Source organism: Suricata suricatta, chromosome 7, assembly GCF_006229205.1.
Source record: "Suricata suricatta isolate VVHF042 chromosome 7, meerkat_22Aug2017_6uvM2_HiC, whole genome shotgun sequence".
Lineage (NCBI taxonomy): Eukaryota > Metazoa > Chordata > Mammalia > Carnivora > Herpestidae > Suricata > Suricata suricatta.
The window spans coordinates 111,655,890-111,674,626 of NC_043706.1; the positions used below are offsets into that span (position 1 = coordinate 111,655,890).

At 37.3% G+C, this 18,737-nt stretch overlaps 1 protein-coding gene across 1 annotated transcript in view; it reads left to right on the forward strand.

The window, feature by feature from the left end:
- LAMA2 (laminin subunit alpha 2) overlaps window positions 1–18,737 on the forward strand; it is a 600,504-nt gene that overhangs the window by 388,516 nt on the left and 193,251 nt on the right. The window contains exons 23-29 of the mRNA XM_029943224.1: window positions 3,666–3,902; window positions 5,374–5,517; window positions 6,214–6,393; window positions 6,503–6,691; window positions 6,772–6,905; window positions 11,139–11,256; window positions 18,393–18,527. Coding sequence (XP_029799084.1) covers window positions 3,666–3,902; window positions 5,374–5,517; window positions 6,214–6,393; window positions 6,503–6,691; window positions 6,772–6,905; window positions 11,139–11,256; window positions 18,393–18,527 — 1,137 coding nt within the window. The remainder of the gene's footprint in view (window positions 1–3,665; window positions 3,903–5,373; window positions 5,518–6,213; window positions 6,394–6,502; window positions 6,692–6,771; window positions 6,906–11,138; window positions 11,257–18,392; window positions 18,528–18,737) is intronic.

Below are 18,737 nucleotides of genomic sequence, written 5' to 3' on the forward strand. Positions count from 1 at the left end.
TAGAAACAAAGCCAAAATTTCTCAAGAGTTCCAAAGTTTTCTGTAAGTATGAACAGTGTTATAAGTTTTTGTGACTGACTTTTTGCATTTTCACCTTTAATCCAAGCATCTACCCCATCCCTTGGATTCATGAATAAGCCATAAGGAAACTTAAGGGGGTTCCATTCTATTCACAAAATCCTGTGATGTGGCCGAACTCTAATAATATCCAATATTAAATCTGATGCTTAAATTGAATACAAGTCAGGATGGAATATAAACATAATTTCCTTTAAAAAAGTTCTGTGTTTGATACCATAATTTTTACTGGTTTTTGAATAAACATTATGATGATTAAAGTTGACTGAAAATGTTTTATTACTTTGAACCACTGTTAAAAATCTAAATTTCTGAATAGCTACATACTTCATCATTATGAACACTTACCAAAAATTCATGGAGTCCTCACAAATATTTATGAGCATGTATTGCACCATTGAAAAAATTGTATGATTATAATATAAATGAACAGTGATTTGAGATTTACAGCTTCCTTTTCTTTGTGTCATGTATAATTTCTCTGTGCTGAGGTGTGAGCACACACATCATTTGAGCTTTCATTGAAGTAGAATACAAAGCCAGTCATCTCTCACTAACGGGGGAATAGTGCATAAATCCTCTGTTGCTAAATAAACATTACGTCTAATTATGACTTAAGTTTGATGTTGGCTATAGTACAATCCAAACGTATGGTTAATGGTCCCTTTTATTCTCCACTATAACTTCCTGAATAAACTTCTTGATTTGGAAAGGCCCCAATTTTTACTTGTACTTTCATCTAGTCTTTAAGAATTAGTGCTTTGGTATTATATAATAAATTGGGTAGCAGGCACTTCTTATGTTAGTTAAAGGATAAGAATGTCCCATAAGACATTTTAAAATTTATTATATGACTATAGTCTCCATAATATATCATAATTTTATATTTCTGATTATGGCCCATTTTATTTAAGTAAGCCAAAAAATCATTTAAGTCCAATTTAATTATCCTTATTGTGAAATTGCATTCTAAATCTGATGTTCTCTAAAGATGATTTAGTTGGAGTGACAGTGGTGAGTTATTCTATGCTTAGGAAACTATGTCTACATGTATTATGTAATAATCACATTTTGGATCTTTAGGCTTCAAAACTTTTATTAGGAAGCTTTTTTTTCTGGATAGCAAAGAGGATAGAAAAATATTTAATCACAAAGATTAACCAAAAATAAGTTCTGGTAATTATTGCAATATCAGAATCTGGGAAGATATTTCACCAAACATTTGGACAAGAAAGAGATGATAGATGGAACTGGTAATTGTATATCACATCCTAGAAAGAGTCACCTCCTATGTAAAGTACTCCTGGCGGGAGCAGGGACAGGAATGTCCCCAGTCGTGGTGGACATAAGAATTAAGCTGAGCAATGAAAGTGTGAAAGATGCAAAAAGGTACCCAGCTAGCCTTGGATCTGGAAATTTGGCAAGTTGCAGTGCATATGAGTCTGCATAGAGCTATAGATCTGAGAAAGATAATAAAGCAGTACCAAAAAGAATCAGGTCTTCAATGATGCACAAATATCGTGTGAGGGAATGCTCAGACACAAAGATAGATGGCACCCACATGGGTACCAAGTCAGGACTCACTTATAGGACAGAAACCATAAGTTATTTACACAGGGAAAAGAGAATATAAATAACTGTTAACTGGTAATAGGTGGTTAGTTACTAAGAAAGGATAAGAAGGGGTATATGGGGTCCTGAAGTAGCACATACAAAAGTGAAGCTACTATTTCTAGGCTGAGTGAGGGTGAACAGAGTTTCAGGTAAGTACCGGTCTATAGAAGCTGTCCATTACTGCAGGCAATGAGCAGGCTGGAGCTATCGGTCACGGTCAGAGCATATGTGCAGACTAAAGCTACTCAGAAAGTTGCCTACGAGGAGCAAGTGGCCTGAAGTCCCATCTGAAATTCTTTCTGGACTACTGGGCTCCTATGCTAAATGGTAAAATAATAATAATGACAATAAGTGATGAAGAACTAGAACCCAAGACAGAAGGCCCCAGTGTTGGGGCCCTATTATGTCTCTCCACGGCCCACTGGACTAAGCCTAATGTTCTAACCACAGAGAACTATTTACAGGGTCTAACTACAGTAGCATCAAGCAGAGTAAGGAAGAGGGAACCCAGAGCTCAGAGACAGTAGATTGGTCATTGGCACTGCTGATCTCTGAAAATGATTTATTCCAGGCTCCTAATGGCATTTTAGAACCATGCATGGCTTTTTCATTAAATTACAATGAGATACAAGCTCTGTAAATCAAGAGCAGAAAGCCTTAAAAGAATATAAGGCAAAAAGCCTCATGGATGAGTAGAAATCAAAAATGAATGAGATGAAATAAATTATGGAAACTCAGCTAAAAAAGCAATAGTGTAATTAAAAATGTATTGGTGGTATAAACATAGAAGAAAATTTTCACTATGCAAAATGGGCACTATAGAATGGTCAACAAATTTGAGAGGCAAATAGAAAACTACAGAAAATATTAGGTCCTAATGTTACAGATTTTGCAGACAGACACAAATGGTGTACTCTAAACATTGCAGGTGATTCTGAAGAAGAAACTTGGCAACTTAGAACTAGGGGCTCCTGGGTGGCTCGGTCTGTTATGCGTCCGACTTCAGCTCAGGTCATGATCTCGCTGTCCAAGGGTTCGAGCCCCTCATCAGGCTCTGTGCTGACAGCTCAGAGCCTGAAGCCTGCTTCGGATTCTACTTCCTCTGTCTCTCTCTGCCCTTCTCAGCTTGCTCTCTCTCTCTCTCTCTCTCGATTTCTCTCTCAATAATAAATAAACTTGAAAAAAAAAACAGAACTAAAATAAAAAAATCGAATTTCAATTGAAAGATAATTTTGTTCTCAAGCTGAAAGAACAGATTCCAGTAAATTAATAGCAAAGATTAAAACCTTTAAAAATTCTAGCAAAACTTTGAATTACGTAAATAAAGAGAACAAGACTATGCATGCCTTGGAAGAAGAAAATAGGCTACCGGCAAAGCCCCTCCAATCAGGCTCATTTGCAAAACTAATGCCAGAAAACAGCAACCTAGATATTGCTTTCCTGAGTCCTCTTGGCTTCCCCAAATCTGGTTTGGGGAGTCTGTAAGTTCTCAGAGACTTCTGCACTTCTATTATGTAATTGTTATTTCATGCTGTTATATATATATATATACTCTCTTGTCTCCTTCTGTTAGCCTGTGAGATAAATCTCTTTACAACTTAAATTATGTAAAAATGAGGTGATGAGGTAAAATGACTCTGTCTAAAGTTCACTCTTTGAAACAGAAAGCAGTTGAAGAAAATCCATACCGAACTCTTCCTCCTTTCCACAAAAAAGACAGAAACAAACACATTTTATTCTTAATCAGTAGGATTATGTTTTCTGGACAGTCATCTGTTTTAGTAAATATAGGAAGTGATTTTAATGTTATGTTCACTGCTGTTTCCCAAGCGACTAAACTAGAACAGTACAAAGCACATAATAGACGCATGATTAATATGTGTTTATTGGAAGCATAGAAACATTCAAATTAAAATTTTAAGATATTTCCCATGAAATGGTGTTAATAGTTGCTGTTTTTATCTCCTCGATAGGCTTGTAACTGTAGCTCAGTGGGATCCTTGGATTTCCAATGCAATATAAACACAGGCCAATGCAACTGTCATCCCAAATTCTCTGGTGCAAGATGTACAGAGTGCAATCGAGGTCACTGGAACTACCCTCACTGCACCCCCTGTGAGTGCTTCCTGCCGGGCACTGATGACAGGACCTGTGATTCAGAGACTAAAAAGTGCTCCTGTAGTGATCAGACAGGGCAGTGCACCTGTAAGGTACGTGCTTCTGACATACAGTAAGGAAAGACTTCTCTGGATTCTATTTCCATTGCTTAGTTTTAACTTCAATGTCCATTATTCACGCTTCACTATATTAAACAAATAACAAAAATTCATTACCAGGTATAGTTTTTATTTGTATACGTTCATCAATATACACACTCACATATTTGCATAGTAAGTTCTCTTTAAGAACTTATTTTCAAACAAAACCCAACTTCTTTAATAGTTGATAGAGATGATATATATTTTGGTGGTAAAGTTAAATTTTTCTTTACATATTTGCTTTGCTTAAATGGGAGTAATTTGGGAAGGAAAAAAATGACTGTTCTCTTAAGCATCATCAGAGAAAAATCACAGCTAGATAATAGGGCTTATAAAAAGCCATTTCTCTTTAAATTAATCCACAATCACTGTACACTGAAAAAATATATTTACTGCTGTGAAAGTTCAGTAAAATTTCATCATGTATAAACACTGACATAACAAACAGCGACTACGTGCAAGTTTCAGCTCTCATTAATATTGTTAAATGATGTAGAAAAACAGCCAATTAAAAAGGATAAGAGGGATTTTCCCCCCTTACATAGATCTAAAAAATCAGTCTTGAGATAAATACAGTTAAGACTGTGTCACAGGTATATTTTCAAGACAGAGTGTATGCAAAGAAGACCAGAGGAAACAGGAAAATGAAATCCAGGGAATCATTATTAAAATAGTCTTCAGGGGCACCTGGGTGGCTCAGTCGGTTAAGCCTCCGACTTCGGCTCATGTCAAATCTCACATTCATGGGTTCGAGCCCCACGTCAGGCTCTGTGCTGACAGCTAGCTCAGAGCCTGGAGCCTGCTTCCTGTTCTGTGTCTCCTTCTCTCCCTGCCCCTCCCCCTCTCATGCTCTGTCTCTCTCTGTATCAAAAATAAATAAGACATTTAAAAAATTAAAAAAAAATAAAATAGTCCAGAATTTCAGAAAATGGCAGCCTTTGTCATTGACAAAACACAAGTCCAATGCTACATTATAACATATTAAGGTTATATGTCATATTTAATATGCATTGTATGGATTCATATTATAATATATGAACCTATATTTTAATACCCTGCCTGTGTTTTACAACTTTGTATCACACCACTGTCTAGGAATCAGTGTTCCCATTTTGCTTTGAAACTTCCATGGCTCTTTTGTATTGTTCACAGTGGATCCTACGAAATGTGCTGCTTAGGTTTTAAAAACCATATACGATACCCTTTGTGATGTATTTATGTATAAATAAAACCTGTATTAGACTTAGGAAATCCTAACAATGAAATTAACCACATTTGCCATTTGAGATGTGTCTACCACTCAGCATTTTTTTTGTTTTGTTTGTTTGTTTTTTCTTAATTAAAAAAAAAGCATCATTCATTCTCAAGTTCCTTTCTCTCATAACTTCATTATGGACTCTGAGGAACGGTCCTCTTCCTTCAGGTGCATGTAGAAGGTGTGAGCTGTGACAGGTGCCTGCCAGGCAAGTTTGGACTCGATGCCAAGAACCCACTTGGCTGCAGCAGCTGCTACTGCTTCGGCGCCACTACCCAGTGCTCTGAAGCCAAAGGACTGATCCGTACGTGGGTGAGTGAGGAACCGCTGAGCCATGTGATGGGATAGTGTGAGTTCTGGCCGGTTTTTCAGCCAAGCACGAGGGATAGGAGGCAATGGTAAAGCATTTAAGTAACCTTTTCCCTTATGCACATTTAGAACTGAGGCCATGTGGCATTAGACAGCTGGAGTAAATGCTTTTTCACTTCCTAAAAAATAGTTCCTTTATTGTTGATAAGGAGACAGTTGCCAGGTGAGAAAGGGGAACGCCGTAAAAGAAGCACTATGTTTGGGGATGGGAGGACACTGCATTCTGGAGGGAGCTCCCTGGAGCAGGAACGTGGGTATGCACCGAGGCGGTGATGGAAACCGGAACTTGGGGCACATTCGTGCTACCCGGCCTAAAAGAATTACTGACTTCTACGGGGGCAGGAATTTCATTTTTACATTTTTACTCTAATTTTTCTTTAATGCCTCCCACTTTTAAGTTCTACTTCTTATTAGTGTAAAAGACCAATGTTCACAGATATTATAGTTCACTCTGCAAACAAGGCAGGAAGATCCGTCCCCTCCCCTGGCGGCTCACTATGCACAAGCTTAGTTTCTAGTCAGAACACCTCCTCAGAAGGAGAATGAGGCTGCAGATAGACACGGAGTCCATCACTTAGTCTTAAACGAGTGCACAAAGGATTTGAACTCAGCCCCTTGCTGTGTCTGATTCCTGTGCAGGTAACTCTGGAGCCCGAGCAGACCATCCTGCCCCTGGTGGATGAGGCCCTTCAACACACCACCACCAAAGGCATAATTTTTCAACATCCAGAAATTGTTGCACATATGGATCTGGTGAGACAGGAGCTCCATCTGGAACCCTTTTACTGGAAACTTCCAGAACAATTTGAAGGCAAGAAAGTAAGATACAAGAACTTCAAAGTCATATGAGAACAAAGTAAAATATACATTTGAAATCATGCCACTTGGGGCATTATCTAACTCACTGTTCCTCATTTTGTTTCATCAGTTGACAACCTATGGTGGCAAACTCAAGTATGCAATCTATTTTGAGGCTCGAGAAGAGACAGGTTTCTCTACCTATAATCCTCAAGTTATCATTCAAGGCGGGACTCCTACTCATGCTAGAATTATCATCAGGCATATGGCTGCACCTCTAATTGGCCAATTGACAAGGCATGAGATTGAAATGACAGAGGTAAGGTTATTAGTTTGATGCAAGGATGCCAATGGTTTCACATTTAGTTTCATCAAAGTGGTTTCTTTTCCTATTAACAGAAAGAATGGAAATACTATGGTGATGACCCTCGAATCCGTAGAACCGTGACCCGTGAAGACTTCTTGGATATTCTATATGATATTCATTATATTCTTATCAAAGCAACTTATGGAAATATCATGAGACAAAGCAGGTAAACCCTAATGGAATAAAAGCTAAATTCTTATTTTACAGTCTATAAGTAAGATCAGTAAGACACCAGACAAGAAAGACTTCAAAATGTTTGGTTTGGGAGTGTGATGATAGAACACAAAACCAAGGACGGTGTCCAGGTCACATGGTGGAAGATACTACCATTCCCTTCCCCCCCCTCAAAAAGCAAAATAGTTTATGAGAAGCAAGGTTAAGGGGAAAACATATATATCCAATTGACTTTTGACCGGGTGAGTTTTAGATATCAGGTCAGAAATTCAAGAGAAGAAGCCCCATAGGTAGAGTTGGATAACTGTTGTGTTGTAGACGACAAGATTGCTGAGAAAATGACTTTTGACCTTCAGGGAGCCAGACAGGGCATAGTGATTCCCATCTTTTCCAACCATGAGTGTTCTCACACGTTCATTCCTGTGTGTCCTACAATACTGTCCCTTTCTCTATGCATCATGATATGAAAATATTGGAAGTGGTACTGAATGGAAAAGAACAGAATAGTAAGAGTACAGGTGGTGTCATGAAAGCCAAAGGGTATGGATTCTATAAAGGAGTATACCATTTTCATATCACCCAAAGAGGCCAATTAAAATGAGGCTTTTGAGACTGACATATGGGATCACACTGGTGCTACTCATAACACCAGCTTTAGTAGAGTCCTGGGCAATGTAAGGGACATAGTGACCCAATAATATGGTGTAGACTCTTGTTTTACATGAACATAACTGTGAATGGGAGGAATGGGATAGTGTCAAAGGCCAAGGGGTAATGATTTAATCTGAGAGAGAAGTAAACTTGTTTAGAAACCATGAAGGAAAGGAATTTGTAGCAAGATATACATTTAAAATAATAGGATAAGGAAAAAATAATGGAGAAACCAGGAGATTTCAAAATGAGAACATGTTGTCATGTTCCTAGAGAGGAAGGGACAGCTTATCCAGGGAGATAAACTGAGGCATTGCACGGATATGGCTGAGGATCCTACCATGGAGGCCGGAAGTTGCGTGGAGTTCACACACATTGTCTTAATTTCTCTGCCTGTCAATGTCTCTGTTATTTCCTGTAAAAATATGGACTCAATAGATGTTTGAAAAGAGTCATATAATAAATTAGTAGATCAGTTTAGGAAAACAAAACAATTATGAAGCCTTTTATTGACAAGGTAATGAATATTTAACTGCACATTTCAGCTGTTTAAACTTTAATAAACATAGAAGAAAGTCCTTTTTTTTTTAATGCTTTATTTTTGATACAGAGAGAGAGAGAGAGAGAGAGAGCGAGCATGAGAGGGGGAGGGGCAGAGAGAGAAGGAGACACAGAACAGGAAGCAGGCTCCAGGCTCTGAGCTAGCTGTCAGCACAGAGCCTGATGTGGGGCTCGAACCCACGACTGTGAGATCTGACCTGAGCTGAAGCCAGAGGCTTAACTGACTGAGCCACCCAGGTGCCCCAAAAGTCCTTTTTCTTTGTTGGAGAAGATCTGTATTGCTCTTCTGATTGTACCATAAGTAGGGATTTTACGTAAAAGAATATCATGGACCAAAATTCTCTTTCATATCTGTATCCCTATGGTGTTCTCTTTATATTTCTCATTTCTAAGATGATTTTATGTGAAATAACAAAAAAAAAGCACGTACTAAAAATACACTATCAGCAATACCATTAATTATTTTAGAATACCAAGTGTAAATCAGATGTCAGAAGCCAGGGCATGTTTGCATGTCACAGAAGACAGCAGGGAACTTTGCAAGTGTGGAAATTAATAATTATTTTGCAAATTGGTCCATGCTGCAGTGAGAATTTAGTAGCACATAGAACATTTTGTTAGTGGAACTGATAGAAACAGTCTTTTCATGCATCTTTCATTATACTTTCTTTGCTTCCCTCACACCAATCCCACCTTTTATGGTGGAAAGACCACTGATTTTTTTTGTCTTTTCCCTCCATATGTCTCTTTCTATTATTGTGTTATTCACAGATCTCCCTAAATAAAATCCTTTGGTTTAAAAGATCATTTTTTTGAACTTTAAGGATAAATAAATTAATACATCACTTTTTCTGGCTCAATAAAAACTAAAGCCATTGTGCATCAATAATAAGAACCAAAAATACAAAGGATTTGCCCTTAGTTTTGTAGTACAGTACAATTGTGACGAAGGTGAAAAATACATTTGAATCTTTCCCCCAATTCCCCACCAAAATAGGACATAACACTGCATCATTATTCAGTTACAAATTTAAAATAGTCTCAGAGCAGAGTTTAGGAGCCTTACGTGTAGCTTAAGACTTTGTACATAATGTCAGTGCTGACATTGTCTCTTTTTTCTTCTTTACTTTTGTCTTCTCCTACATTTATATGAAGGCTATAACAACTTTGCATTTCATTATTCACTTAAATAGAAACTTGAGTTTGGCTAAATCCCTGATTCAGGCAAAACAGTTGCTCTCTCATCTCCTGATGAAAAACAGGTGTATCTGTTGTTGATACACACTTCAAGTTTTACTTAGTTTTTCATTTTTTTAAATGTTTATTTATATCTGAGAGAGAGAGACAGAGAGAGAGAGACAGAGAGAGAGAGACAGAGAAAGAGAAAGAGAGAGTGCAAGCAAGGGAAGGGCAGAGAGAGAGGGAGACAATCTGAAGCAGGCTGCAGGCTCTGAGCTGCCAGCACAGAGCCTGATGAGGGGCTTGAACCCACATACTGCAAGATCATGACCTGAGCTGAAGTTGGACACTTAACCAACTGAGCCACCTAAGCACCCCAAGTTTTGCTTGGTTTTTAAATACTCACTAGCCTGTTATATTCACCCATATACAAGAGAAAGGAAGAGATGCTAGGAACTCATGTTATAAAATACTGCAAGATGCCAAAGGAACTGACTTGTGAGCAAACACCAAGTTACCTTCTTACTCCCACAGAGAATGCAGGGGCACATAAAGGTAGAGTCTCTCTTACAGGAGGGGAGTGGTTGGTTTATAGATCTAATGGCTGTGTGTACTATAAGGAGGGGAGGGGCATATCTGAATTTTAATTGAACATGTGTCTCATAAAGGCTGGCTGCTCTTCAGAGTGCAGATTACAATCTAGCGAAGTCAGAGTGTGCATCCGTAATTCAGTGTCAATAAAACCTACCTATGCTTGTTATAAAGTTTATGATTCAAGCTCCTTTAGCTATTGGAGGTGACTTTTAGTGAAGCAAAACTATTCGTTTTCTCATTTAAAAGTTTATTTGCAGAACATTTCATGTTACTAGTTAGTCAGTCATGAAATAGTCTGAGTTTATGGACTGAATATATTTTAATGCATAATTTCAAATTAATGTAAAGGGTATTGACATTTTCACTAGGAATATTGTCTTCAATTATAAGGACCTTTCCACCAATGGAAAGGGTGAGTTAAGTTACTTGAAGGATTTATTTAATAAAATTAACCAAATAACTAATTTGAAACGTACTTTATCCTCAGAAAGAGATTGGTGTTTAATTAGAGTATGCTCAATTGTTGTTTTCTGGATGGTTTTCTAAAGTTCTTGAAAGGACATTCAGAGACTCAAGAGGAAGAAATTGGGCTAGTTGTAAATTAAAAGCAATTTCACTAGTGACTCTGGGAGATATTCTAATGGGGAATAACCTTGGTTTATCTGTTTGAAGGAATATAAATGTCTAATTAATTGGCCATGTCTACCTGAAGCCACTCACATTTTAAAATGTGGGGGAAAAATCTTTATAATAACTTCTCAACAGGACATCAGACATCTAATTTACTAAAACTCCTTATGATTTATGTGAATATTTTGCTAATGTGTAACTCAGCCTTTGAGAAAACAAAGATACAGGGAATAGGATGTGGCACATGAGTCCCTAGAATTTAGACAGCTTTAAAACAACAGGACAGGGGCATCTGGATGGCTCAGTCGGGTAAGCGCCTTGCTCTTAATTTCTGCTCAGGTCTTGGTCTCTTTGCTCATGGGTTCAAGGCCCACACTGGGTGTGGGGCCTGCTTGAGATTCTTCTCCCTCTGTCTCTGCCCCTCCCCTGCTGGCTTTCTTATCTCTCTCTCTCAATATAAATAAAGAAACATTTAAAAACTAAAAAATATAAAACAATAGGACAAACTCAAGGTTATTGACACAAACCTGAGAAGACTATAGGACTGAGTGTTTGATAGGTGAGCTTAATGTACTGCTTTGAAAATCTAAGTAGACACTGCTGTTTCTAGGATTTCCGAAATCTCCATGGAGGTAGCTGAACAAGGACGCATAACCGCAGTGACTCCGCCAGCACGGTTGATAGAAAGATGTGATTGTCCCCCCGGCTATTCTGGTTTGTCCTGTGAGGTAAGCTGACTACTGCTAACCTGCATAAACTCAACTCACTTAACCAGCCAAACAGAAATCTTTCTGGAACTATCTTTGTTGGGGTCAGTTTTACTTTTTCATGCATACCCATAACCTATTCTTTCTTTTTTTTTTTTTTTTAACCTTCCACTCACAGCGTGAGTCACAGTAAGGTGAGGATGATGTTATTGTTACCTAGAAATAGGAATCACATGTGGAAGGAAATATTTCATGAAAATTAAAAGATTTATAAAAATATGGAATAGTCAGGAAACAAGAATGTTTTCATAAGGCACATTTAGTATATCTGATTTATTTTCTTGGCATGTCTTCTAAGTGGCTAAATACATTTTTAAGCTACAATGATTATGAGACAGGATTCTATTGGGCTTTAAAAATTGTTTTAAATAGAACATGACAAAACTTAGGCACTAAACAGCAGACTGTTCCTTTCTACATGGGCTTCTCAGAAGGACATAAACTGTTCCAGTAGTGACACTATCATTCAGTCATTATATTTCTAAAATTGCCTATTTTACTCTCTGGGATTTGCCTTTGATTATCTTTAGAGTTGGCCTATTTTCTAGATCTTTATCCTCTAGAAGTCTATTTAACCTTTGTGAATAAAATATTAATAGGAAGAGTATACTATGGAAATACATGGAATGGATGAGAAGCTGGCCTAGGTTTGAATCTTGACATCACCATATACTATGCCTGAGACATTGCACCATGTACTAATCCTCTTTAATCTTCACCTGGAAAATCCGCTAGCCCCTCACTAACTCCCACCACACTCCCCCCTCTCTGAAAGCCCCGTAGTCCTTCCCACAGTGCAACTAGCCAAAGCCGGCACGAGAGGGCTGTTCAGGACCTGCTCCGGCCCTACGGCACATGTTCCTTCCTGGTAGGCAGATTGGTTGGTACCCACTGCCTACCTGGTGAGATATTTTTAAAAGCTCTCCCACCCACAGCTGAAAATCATATGAAGATGAAATGAGCTAAGAACCTAACAGTACCTGGCAGTAGTCAACATTGGTTGATACTAAGAGTATTGTTATGGAATAATTCATTGTATATCCATGTATTGATTTCTTTGAAAAAAAACTTTATGCTTTTTTAATATAGAATTTGAAAAATGTTGTGAAGTGTGGCTCAAAAAGCAGGTGATGGCACCAGGTCAAAACTAAAGTAACTTAAAAATAATGAGTATAAATATCTTGAGACATAGTATATTATAATGAAAAGTGGTTTGATCTCAGTGGATCTGCCCTAGCTTTACCACTTAGGGCATTTAGTCTGCTTGTTGCTGGACCTTAGGAATTTTACCTATAGAATCATCATGAGGATTGATTTAAATGAAAATGTGCGTGTGGAAGCCCTATTGTAAACTGAAATGTCATTCAACTTAATTACCACTATATAAATTCCATGTTGCTCAGAGAAGAATTTCGTAAGAATAACTGCAAATATCTGTGAAAGATCCTTAAATAATAGCTTTGTGACTGATGGTTCTGAGAGACAATATTCACATGAACATGTCTGTTTTGATCATAAGTAATCAAATAATCCACCTCGTTATTAAACCATAACTCCTACATAGACATATATGCACTTATACACACACTAGTAGGTATATATATTGTGCTTATATGTACAACCAACCAAAATGCACATACACACATGCAGTGTAGACGTGAACGATGAATGTGGCACATATAAAACATGCTACCTTTCCAATGAGGTAAAAAATTTAAAGATAGAAGACAGAAAGAACTTGAGCCTTTTCTAGACAAGTAGAATTTTATCCCAAGAAATGTTTGGTTCTAACATTACTGTGTGAATTTGATCAATTCTTTAATCACTATAGGAGTTGTCACATAGTTATCCAATCATTGGGTTTTGAAGTCCTAGAATTCTCTGATTCTGCAATATGATTTCCTATAAAAGGTATGGAGTAAGTAGTCAAGATTGACCTTTAGTTGTCCTGAGGAGAAAGCCACTAAAGCTTTATTTTTTTCTGCATTTATTTAAAATAATACTCTTCACTTACAAATAAAAATGTTAGTAGAGTAGCAAATTACTTTAATTCATTCTACCTTCCATTCCAGATTTTAAGTGATAAAAACTCTTCTTATTGTTATTGATAGGCTTTTTAAATGGCATATTCTAAAACATACATTCCCATTAATCTTAGTAATTTTCCATCATTATGTGAAAATGTATATTAGCACAAATAAGAAAAATGATAAATGAAGAAAATTAAGAAAACTAAGAACACATACAAACTAGCATCTGCATTGGTGGCTTCACCTATGTCCTGTGAATTTCACTTAAGCTCCTATTTACAGACAATAATTACAGTAATAACTTTGCATTGAGCTTATGGGGATAAAAGCCTATCTCTCATAATAAGGTGCCTGAGGTGTTCTCCACATCATATTGCCTCTAATCCATTATACATCTTATTTATAATTCATCTTGATTCTAAAGTGTAATTACCCAAGCATAAAATCTAATCAGCAAAGCAAGCGCTAAGGACAGTTTTGAAATAATACTTTCCATTCCAGTAACATATGCTTTGGGTCATGAATACACAAAGCAATTCCTTTACAATATTTTTGCCAAATGTATGATATTCTAGAGACATTTGCATTTACAAGCTCTTCATTTCATGTTTTTACCCAAAACATGTTTGCAAATAAATAAAATTAAGTGTTAGTTACTGCTGAAAATGTAGCCAATTGTGAAGATGCTTAACCTCTGTCTGTTACTTGTAGTATTATGGTGCTACAGCCCTATTCATTGAAATTGTTAGTTCTAGAAATACCTACTTATAACAATTTATGATATGAAATAAAGACCATACTGCCTTTAAAAGTGAAGGACCCAATTTCCTTACCACATTTGTTGTGGTCAGGAACCACAACAGCAAAAGCCTAAGCAGTCATTGGCTTTACTATCCTTTATTGATGCTGTTCCTCACCATTGTCTAAGTTAACATTATTGCCCAACTGACCAAAATAGACCTAAACTCAGGTTAGGTTGTATGAAGAAATGGAAAATAGTCAGCATTGAGTATGTGGCAAGAAGTTCATGGTAATCAAAAATTGCAGATAATCTCTAGATCATATGTTGTTCACTTCAGCATCTGGCCCCTCGCTCTCATGGTGTAATACAGCTCTGGCTCACAGTTGAATGGCTAGTGTTTACTGGGTCACCAGTCAGAAGTTGTTACTTTTGGCTACTAAAAATAATTTTTAAATTCCTCCAAAATATATACCTGTTATCAACTGATAAGACTCAAGACAAAATAGTGAAAATAGACTTCTTCCATATGCACATCTCTTGGGATGCCCTTTACCACTTTTGGTGCATGTGGAAGATCTAAAGACTGTTTGCATGTCCATAAAACTATTGAGGAACATGGCATGGGTAAGTGGCATACACTGACATTCTGTTATCCGATGTAGTGTAGAACAATTACTGTTGTTTTTATTTATAGTTTGTCTCAGTGACTATATTTAAAAAATTACCTGGAATAGAGGCATCTATGTTGACTTAGTATGTATCAAGCACTAAACATACATCATCCTATTTAATCCTCCCAACAACCTTATAAAGGGAAAAAACATCCTGTGTAATACCAAGCATGTTTTCTAATATACTTACATCAACATTGACTATGTATTATGACCCCCATTTTTTGATGTGAAAATGGAAGTCCAACCCACAATCACATAGCTAGAAAGCAGCAGAACTGTGATTTGAGCCTGGACAAATCTGTTTCAAGAAACCTAGATGCACTTACATATTCAACTCAGATGCTATCCGGATCCTTTTGTTCCAGGGGAGGAAACTGCAACCCACAGTGTTCAAAACCTGCATGAAATTATATGTAGTAAGCGGTGAACAAGAATTAAACTGAGGATTGCCTGGTTGCAAAACCCATCTAAGATAGAAAATAGTGTTTCCACTGGCAACAGCACAAGTATCTGTTTTTCTTGTTAAAGGCTGCGGAGAGAGGTGGGGGTGTTGCATAACCCTGCACCTGGAGCTTCTCTCTTCTCTTTGTCTTCGTTTCCCTGTTTCCCGCCTTCCACATTTGTGTGCAAATGTAATTCAGACATTCTGATGAGATGCCATATTATAAAAACAAAGATGGAAGGACAGCAGAAGACAATGAGCTACGAATCATTTTTGCACGCAGAAAGAAGGCTTTGGAAAAGTTTGAGTTAGGAAAAAGGAGATACTCTTAGGACAGTGTTTATTTATTTGCTTTCTTAAAAATTCTCCATTTTGTTTCAGAAAGGATTTTATACAGGACTTGAAAAAGTAGCTCTTATCTTTCCTCTTTTGTTCTGACTCAAGTGTAATCATTCTCATGAATTTTGCCCCCGTTCACTGAGAAGGAAAACCTCTGATACAGAAAAACTCAAAAATATCAAAAAGTTGAAAGAATAAATACAAAAAGCATCCAAGAAAGGAGAGGATTATGGTGGAATTAATAATGTCCAATTCCTTGAAAAAGTGTTTTAAGTTTCTAACGCATGCATAGTCTGTTTTGCTTTGCTAACTCTTAGAAATTTAATCTATCCGGACATAAAATTCATCTAGAATGTTAGCACTGAAGGAAAATTCAGAAATCATCTGAGTTAATACAACTGCTCGTTTGTGGGAGGGGGACACCATGTCTCAGCGACACCAGGTGACTTGCCTGAATCCCTCAGACAACAATAGCATATAAAATTAAGGCATCTATATTCATTTGTGCCACACTACCAGAGTACCACACTACCACACTATATAAAAGGTATATATTACCAGCAAATAATGATGAGCATACCAATGATTCTCAGTTCTGGCTGTTTATTAGACCCAGTTAGGAGTTTTAAACCCTGGCCCTACTCTCCACCAATTAAATAAAAATTTCTGGAGGTGGAGCCAGGTGTCTGTACATAAATCTCCTCAGATGATTCTCTGTGCAGCCGGGTTTGGAAACCACGAAGATTGGCCTGGAAGGTTCAATACAGAGCTCTACTTGGAGCTCAGGCTGGAACTCCCACTGTGGGTGGTTTTCCTTTTCGTCCTGCTATGTTTCCTGGAAAAAGCCATAGTGACAGGAGAAACTAGGTGTCTGTTATGGTAAACTTCACCTGCAGCGCTCACCTCAGCTTTCGGCTTATAACAGTGAATTTCATATAATTCCTCAATGAAAACTCCTATCTCTAAACTTTATTCCTCCTCTGAGATTTCTTTTAAACTTTGGTTTGAGGTCTCAGGTGGAGCTAGATCTCAATTTGTGATTTCCACACTGACACACACAGAAACACAAACATACATGTGTGTACACATGCACACACCACACCCTAAGAAAATACACCAGTAAAATAATAATAATTATATAGGTGTCCAAGGATGAAATTCATGTAAAGAAAATCCAATTTTATTTACAATCCACATATGAAAGAATTAGAACTACTTATGCCATGAAATACCTTGACTTGTTTCTTCAGTCTCTTAAATCAATTCCTCAGCCATAATTCCTAGATCTTATTTGGTAACAATGGCAATATGAACCTTTGTTTTAAATAATATGAATAAAGACGATGTATTAAAATGTATTACATTTAAATTTTAAAATTTATTATGTATTAAAATATATTATTAAGTCCAACACAAGACAAACGGGACTCAAAATATTTTTAATACTATTCTCGATTTTCTTTACCAGATTGCCCAAAGCTGGGACATTATTTAATCCTCTTGGAATTTCTTATAGGCTAGGATAAAAGCAAAGAGACTTTTTTTTAAACCTATGTTCTTTCTTTTTCTTTTAAATGTTTTTATTTATTTTTGATACAGAGAGAGAGCATGAGAGGGGAAGGGGCAGAGAGAGAAGGAGACACAGAACCAGAAGCAGGCTCCAGGCTCTGAGCTAGCTGTCAGCACAGAGCCTGATACGGGGCTCGAACCCACGAACGTGAGATCTGACCTGAGCCAAAGTCGGAGGCTTACCGACTGAGCCACCCAGGCGCCCCGCAAAGAGACTTTTAATTAAATGTTTAATGGAGATACTTTTGTAGTATGCAAACCAAAAGAAGCAAGGAGAGTGCTTTGATCTTTGTCTTTTTCCAAGGAAGCTTTTGTGTATTTCATTCTGGATGACCTAGTCCAGAACCAAAAGAGTGTAGAGGCATTTGGGAGTTCTTCATGCATGTTTTTCCTGCAATCCTTTTCTTTCATCAGTGGAAGCAATCCTGTGAAGAAAAAAATTCTACATAGCCAAGGTGGTAAATCAGTCCCTTTATAATCTTCATTGGGATCTGAAAATCCAACTCCTAAATCAAACATCTGATAAATGCAGTAGCTTTGCATACCGCGAGAACTGAGCCTGGAACACAAGACTGTTCACATTACCTCTTTATGCTGTGGGCTTCTTTCCAGAGAGCCAGAGATGTTTTTTGAGACATTTGCATAATAAACCCGAATGAAGATAGAAGTCTTGATTTTGCATATGTCAGCTTTGCTAGCAGTTTTCTGTTTGCTCTCAGATTTTTATTGCAAAATGAAAAAAAGAGGATCAGGGAAAGATAAATTTTATTGGTGGTCTAATATTCCCAAGACACGAGAATTTTGAATTTGTTGCTTTTATCATCTTTAAATTATACTGATATAAGGAATGCAACCATGACACTTTTCTATTTATTTTATATTTCCCTGAGTCTCATTGGACATTTGCTACTAATCCATCAGACACAGCAGAAGCAGATTTTAGGTTGTCAAAGACATTGGAATTCTCTCTTTAGTCCAAATGACAATTTTATTTAAAAACAAACCTCTTTTTCAAAAACAACAACAACAAAAAAGACTACTTGAAGCTTTTTCGGACTAAGTAGTAAATGCAAATGCAGCCTTCCTTTGCTAAGGTCTGATGTCTTTAGATGCTCCCTGTACAGCTTAAGAACCACACCGAAATACACATTAGGAATCCAAACTGGCACTTGTGTTTGTAAGTGATGCTGTCTTTAATGCAGGCAGGAAGAAAGTAGTCCTTTTTAACCACTGAAGAACCCAAGTTTTGCAAAATGAAGATTTATAACTTGGCCATCCTAATCAGTTTCCTTTTCTTTCAGACATGCATGCCAGGATTCTACCGACTACGGTCTGAGCCAGGCAGCCACTCTCCTAGACCAACGCTGGGCACCTGCGTTCCATGTCAGTGTAATGGACACAGCAGCCTATGTGACCCTGAAACCTCTATATGCCAGGTATTTACCTGAACCTTCCTCGAAGAAGGCCCATGTGCTCATTTATCTTTACGCATGCTCAGATACCATGGGCAGAGGTGAGCGAAATGGCAGACAACTTAATTGTGTACGTGTGTGAAATAAAACATGCAGGAAAAAAGACATTACCATATTATACATTTTTAAAGTAATTAAAAATTGATCATTGGAAAAACCACTGCTCTTGTCAAG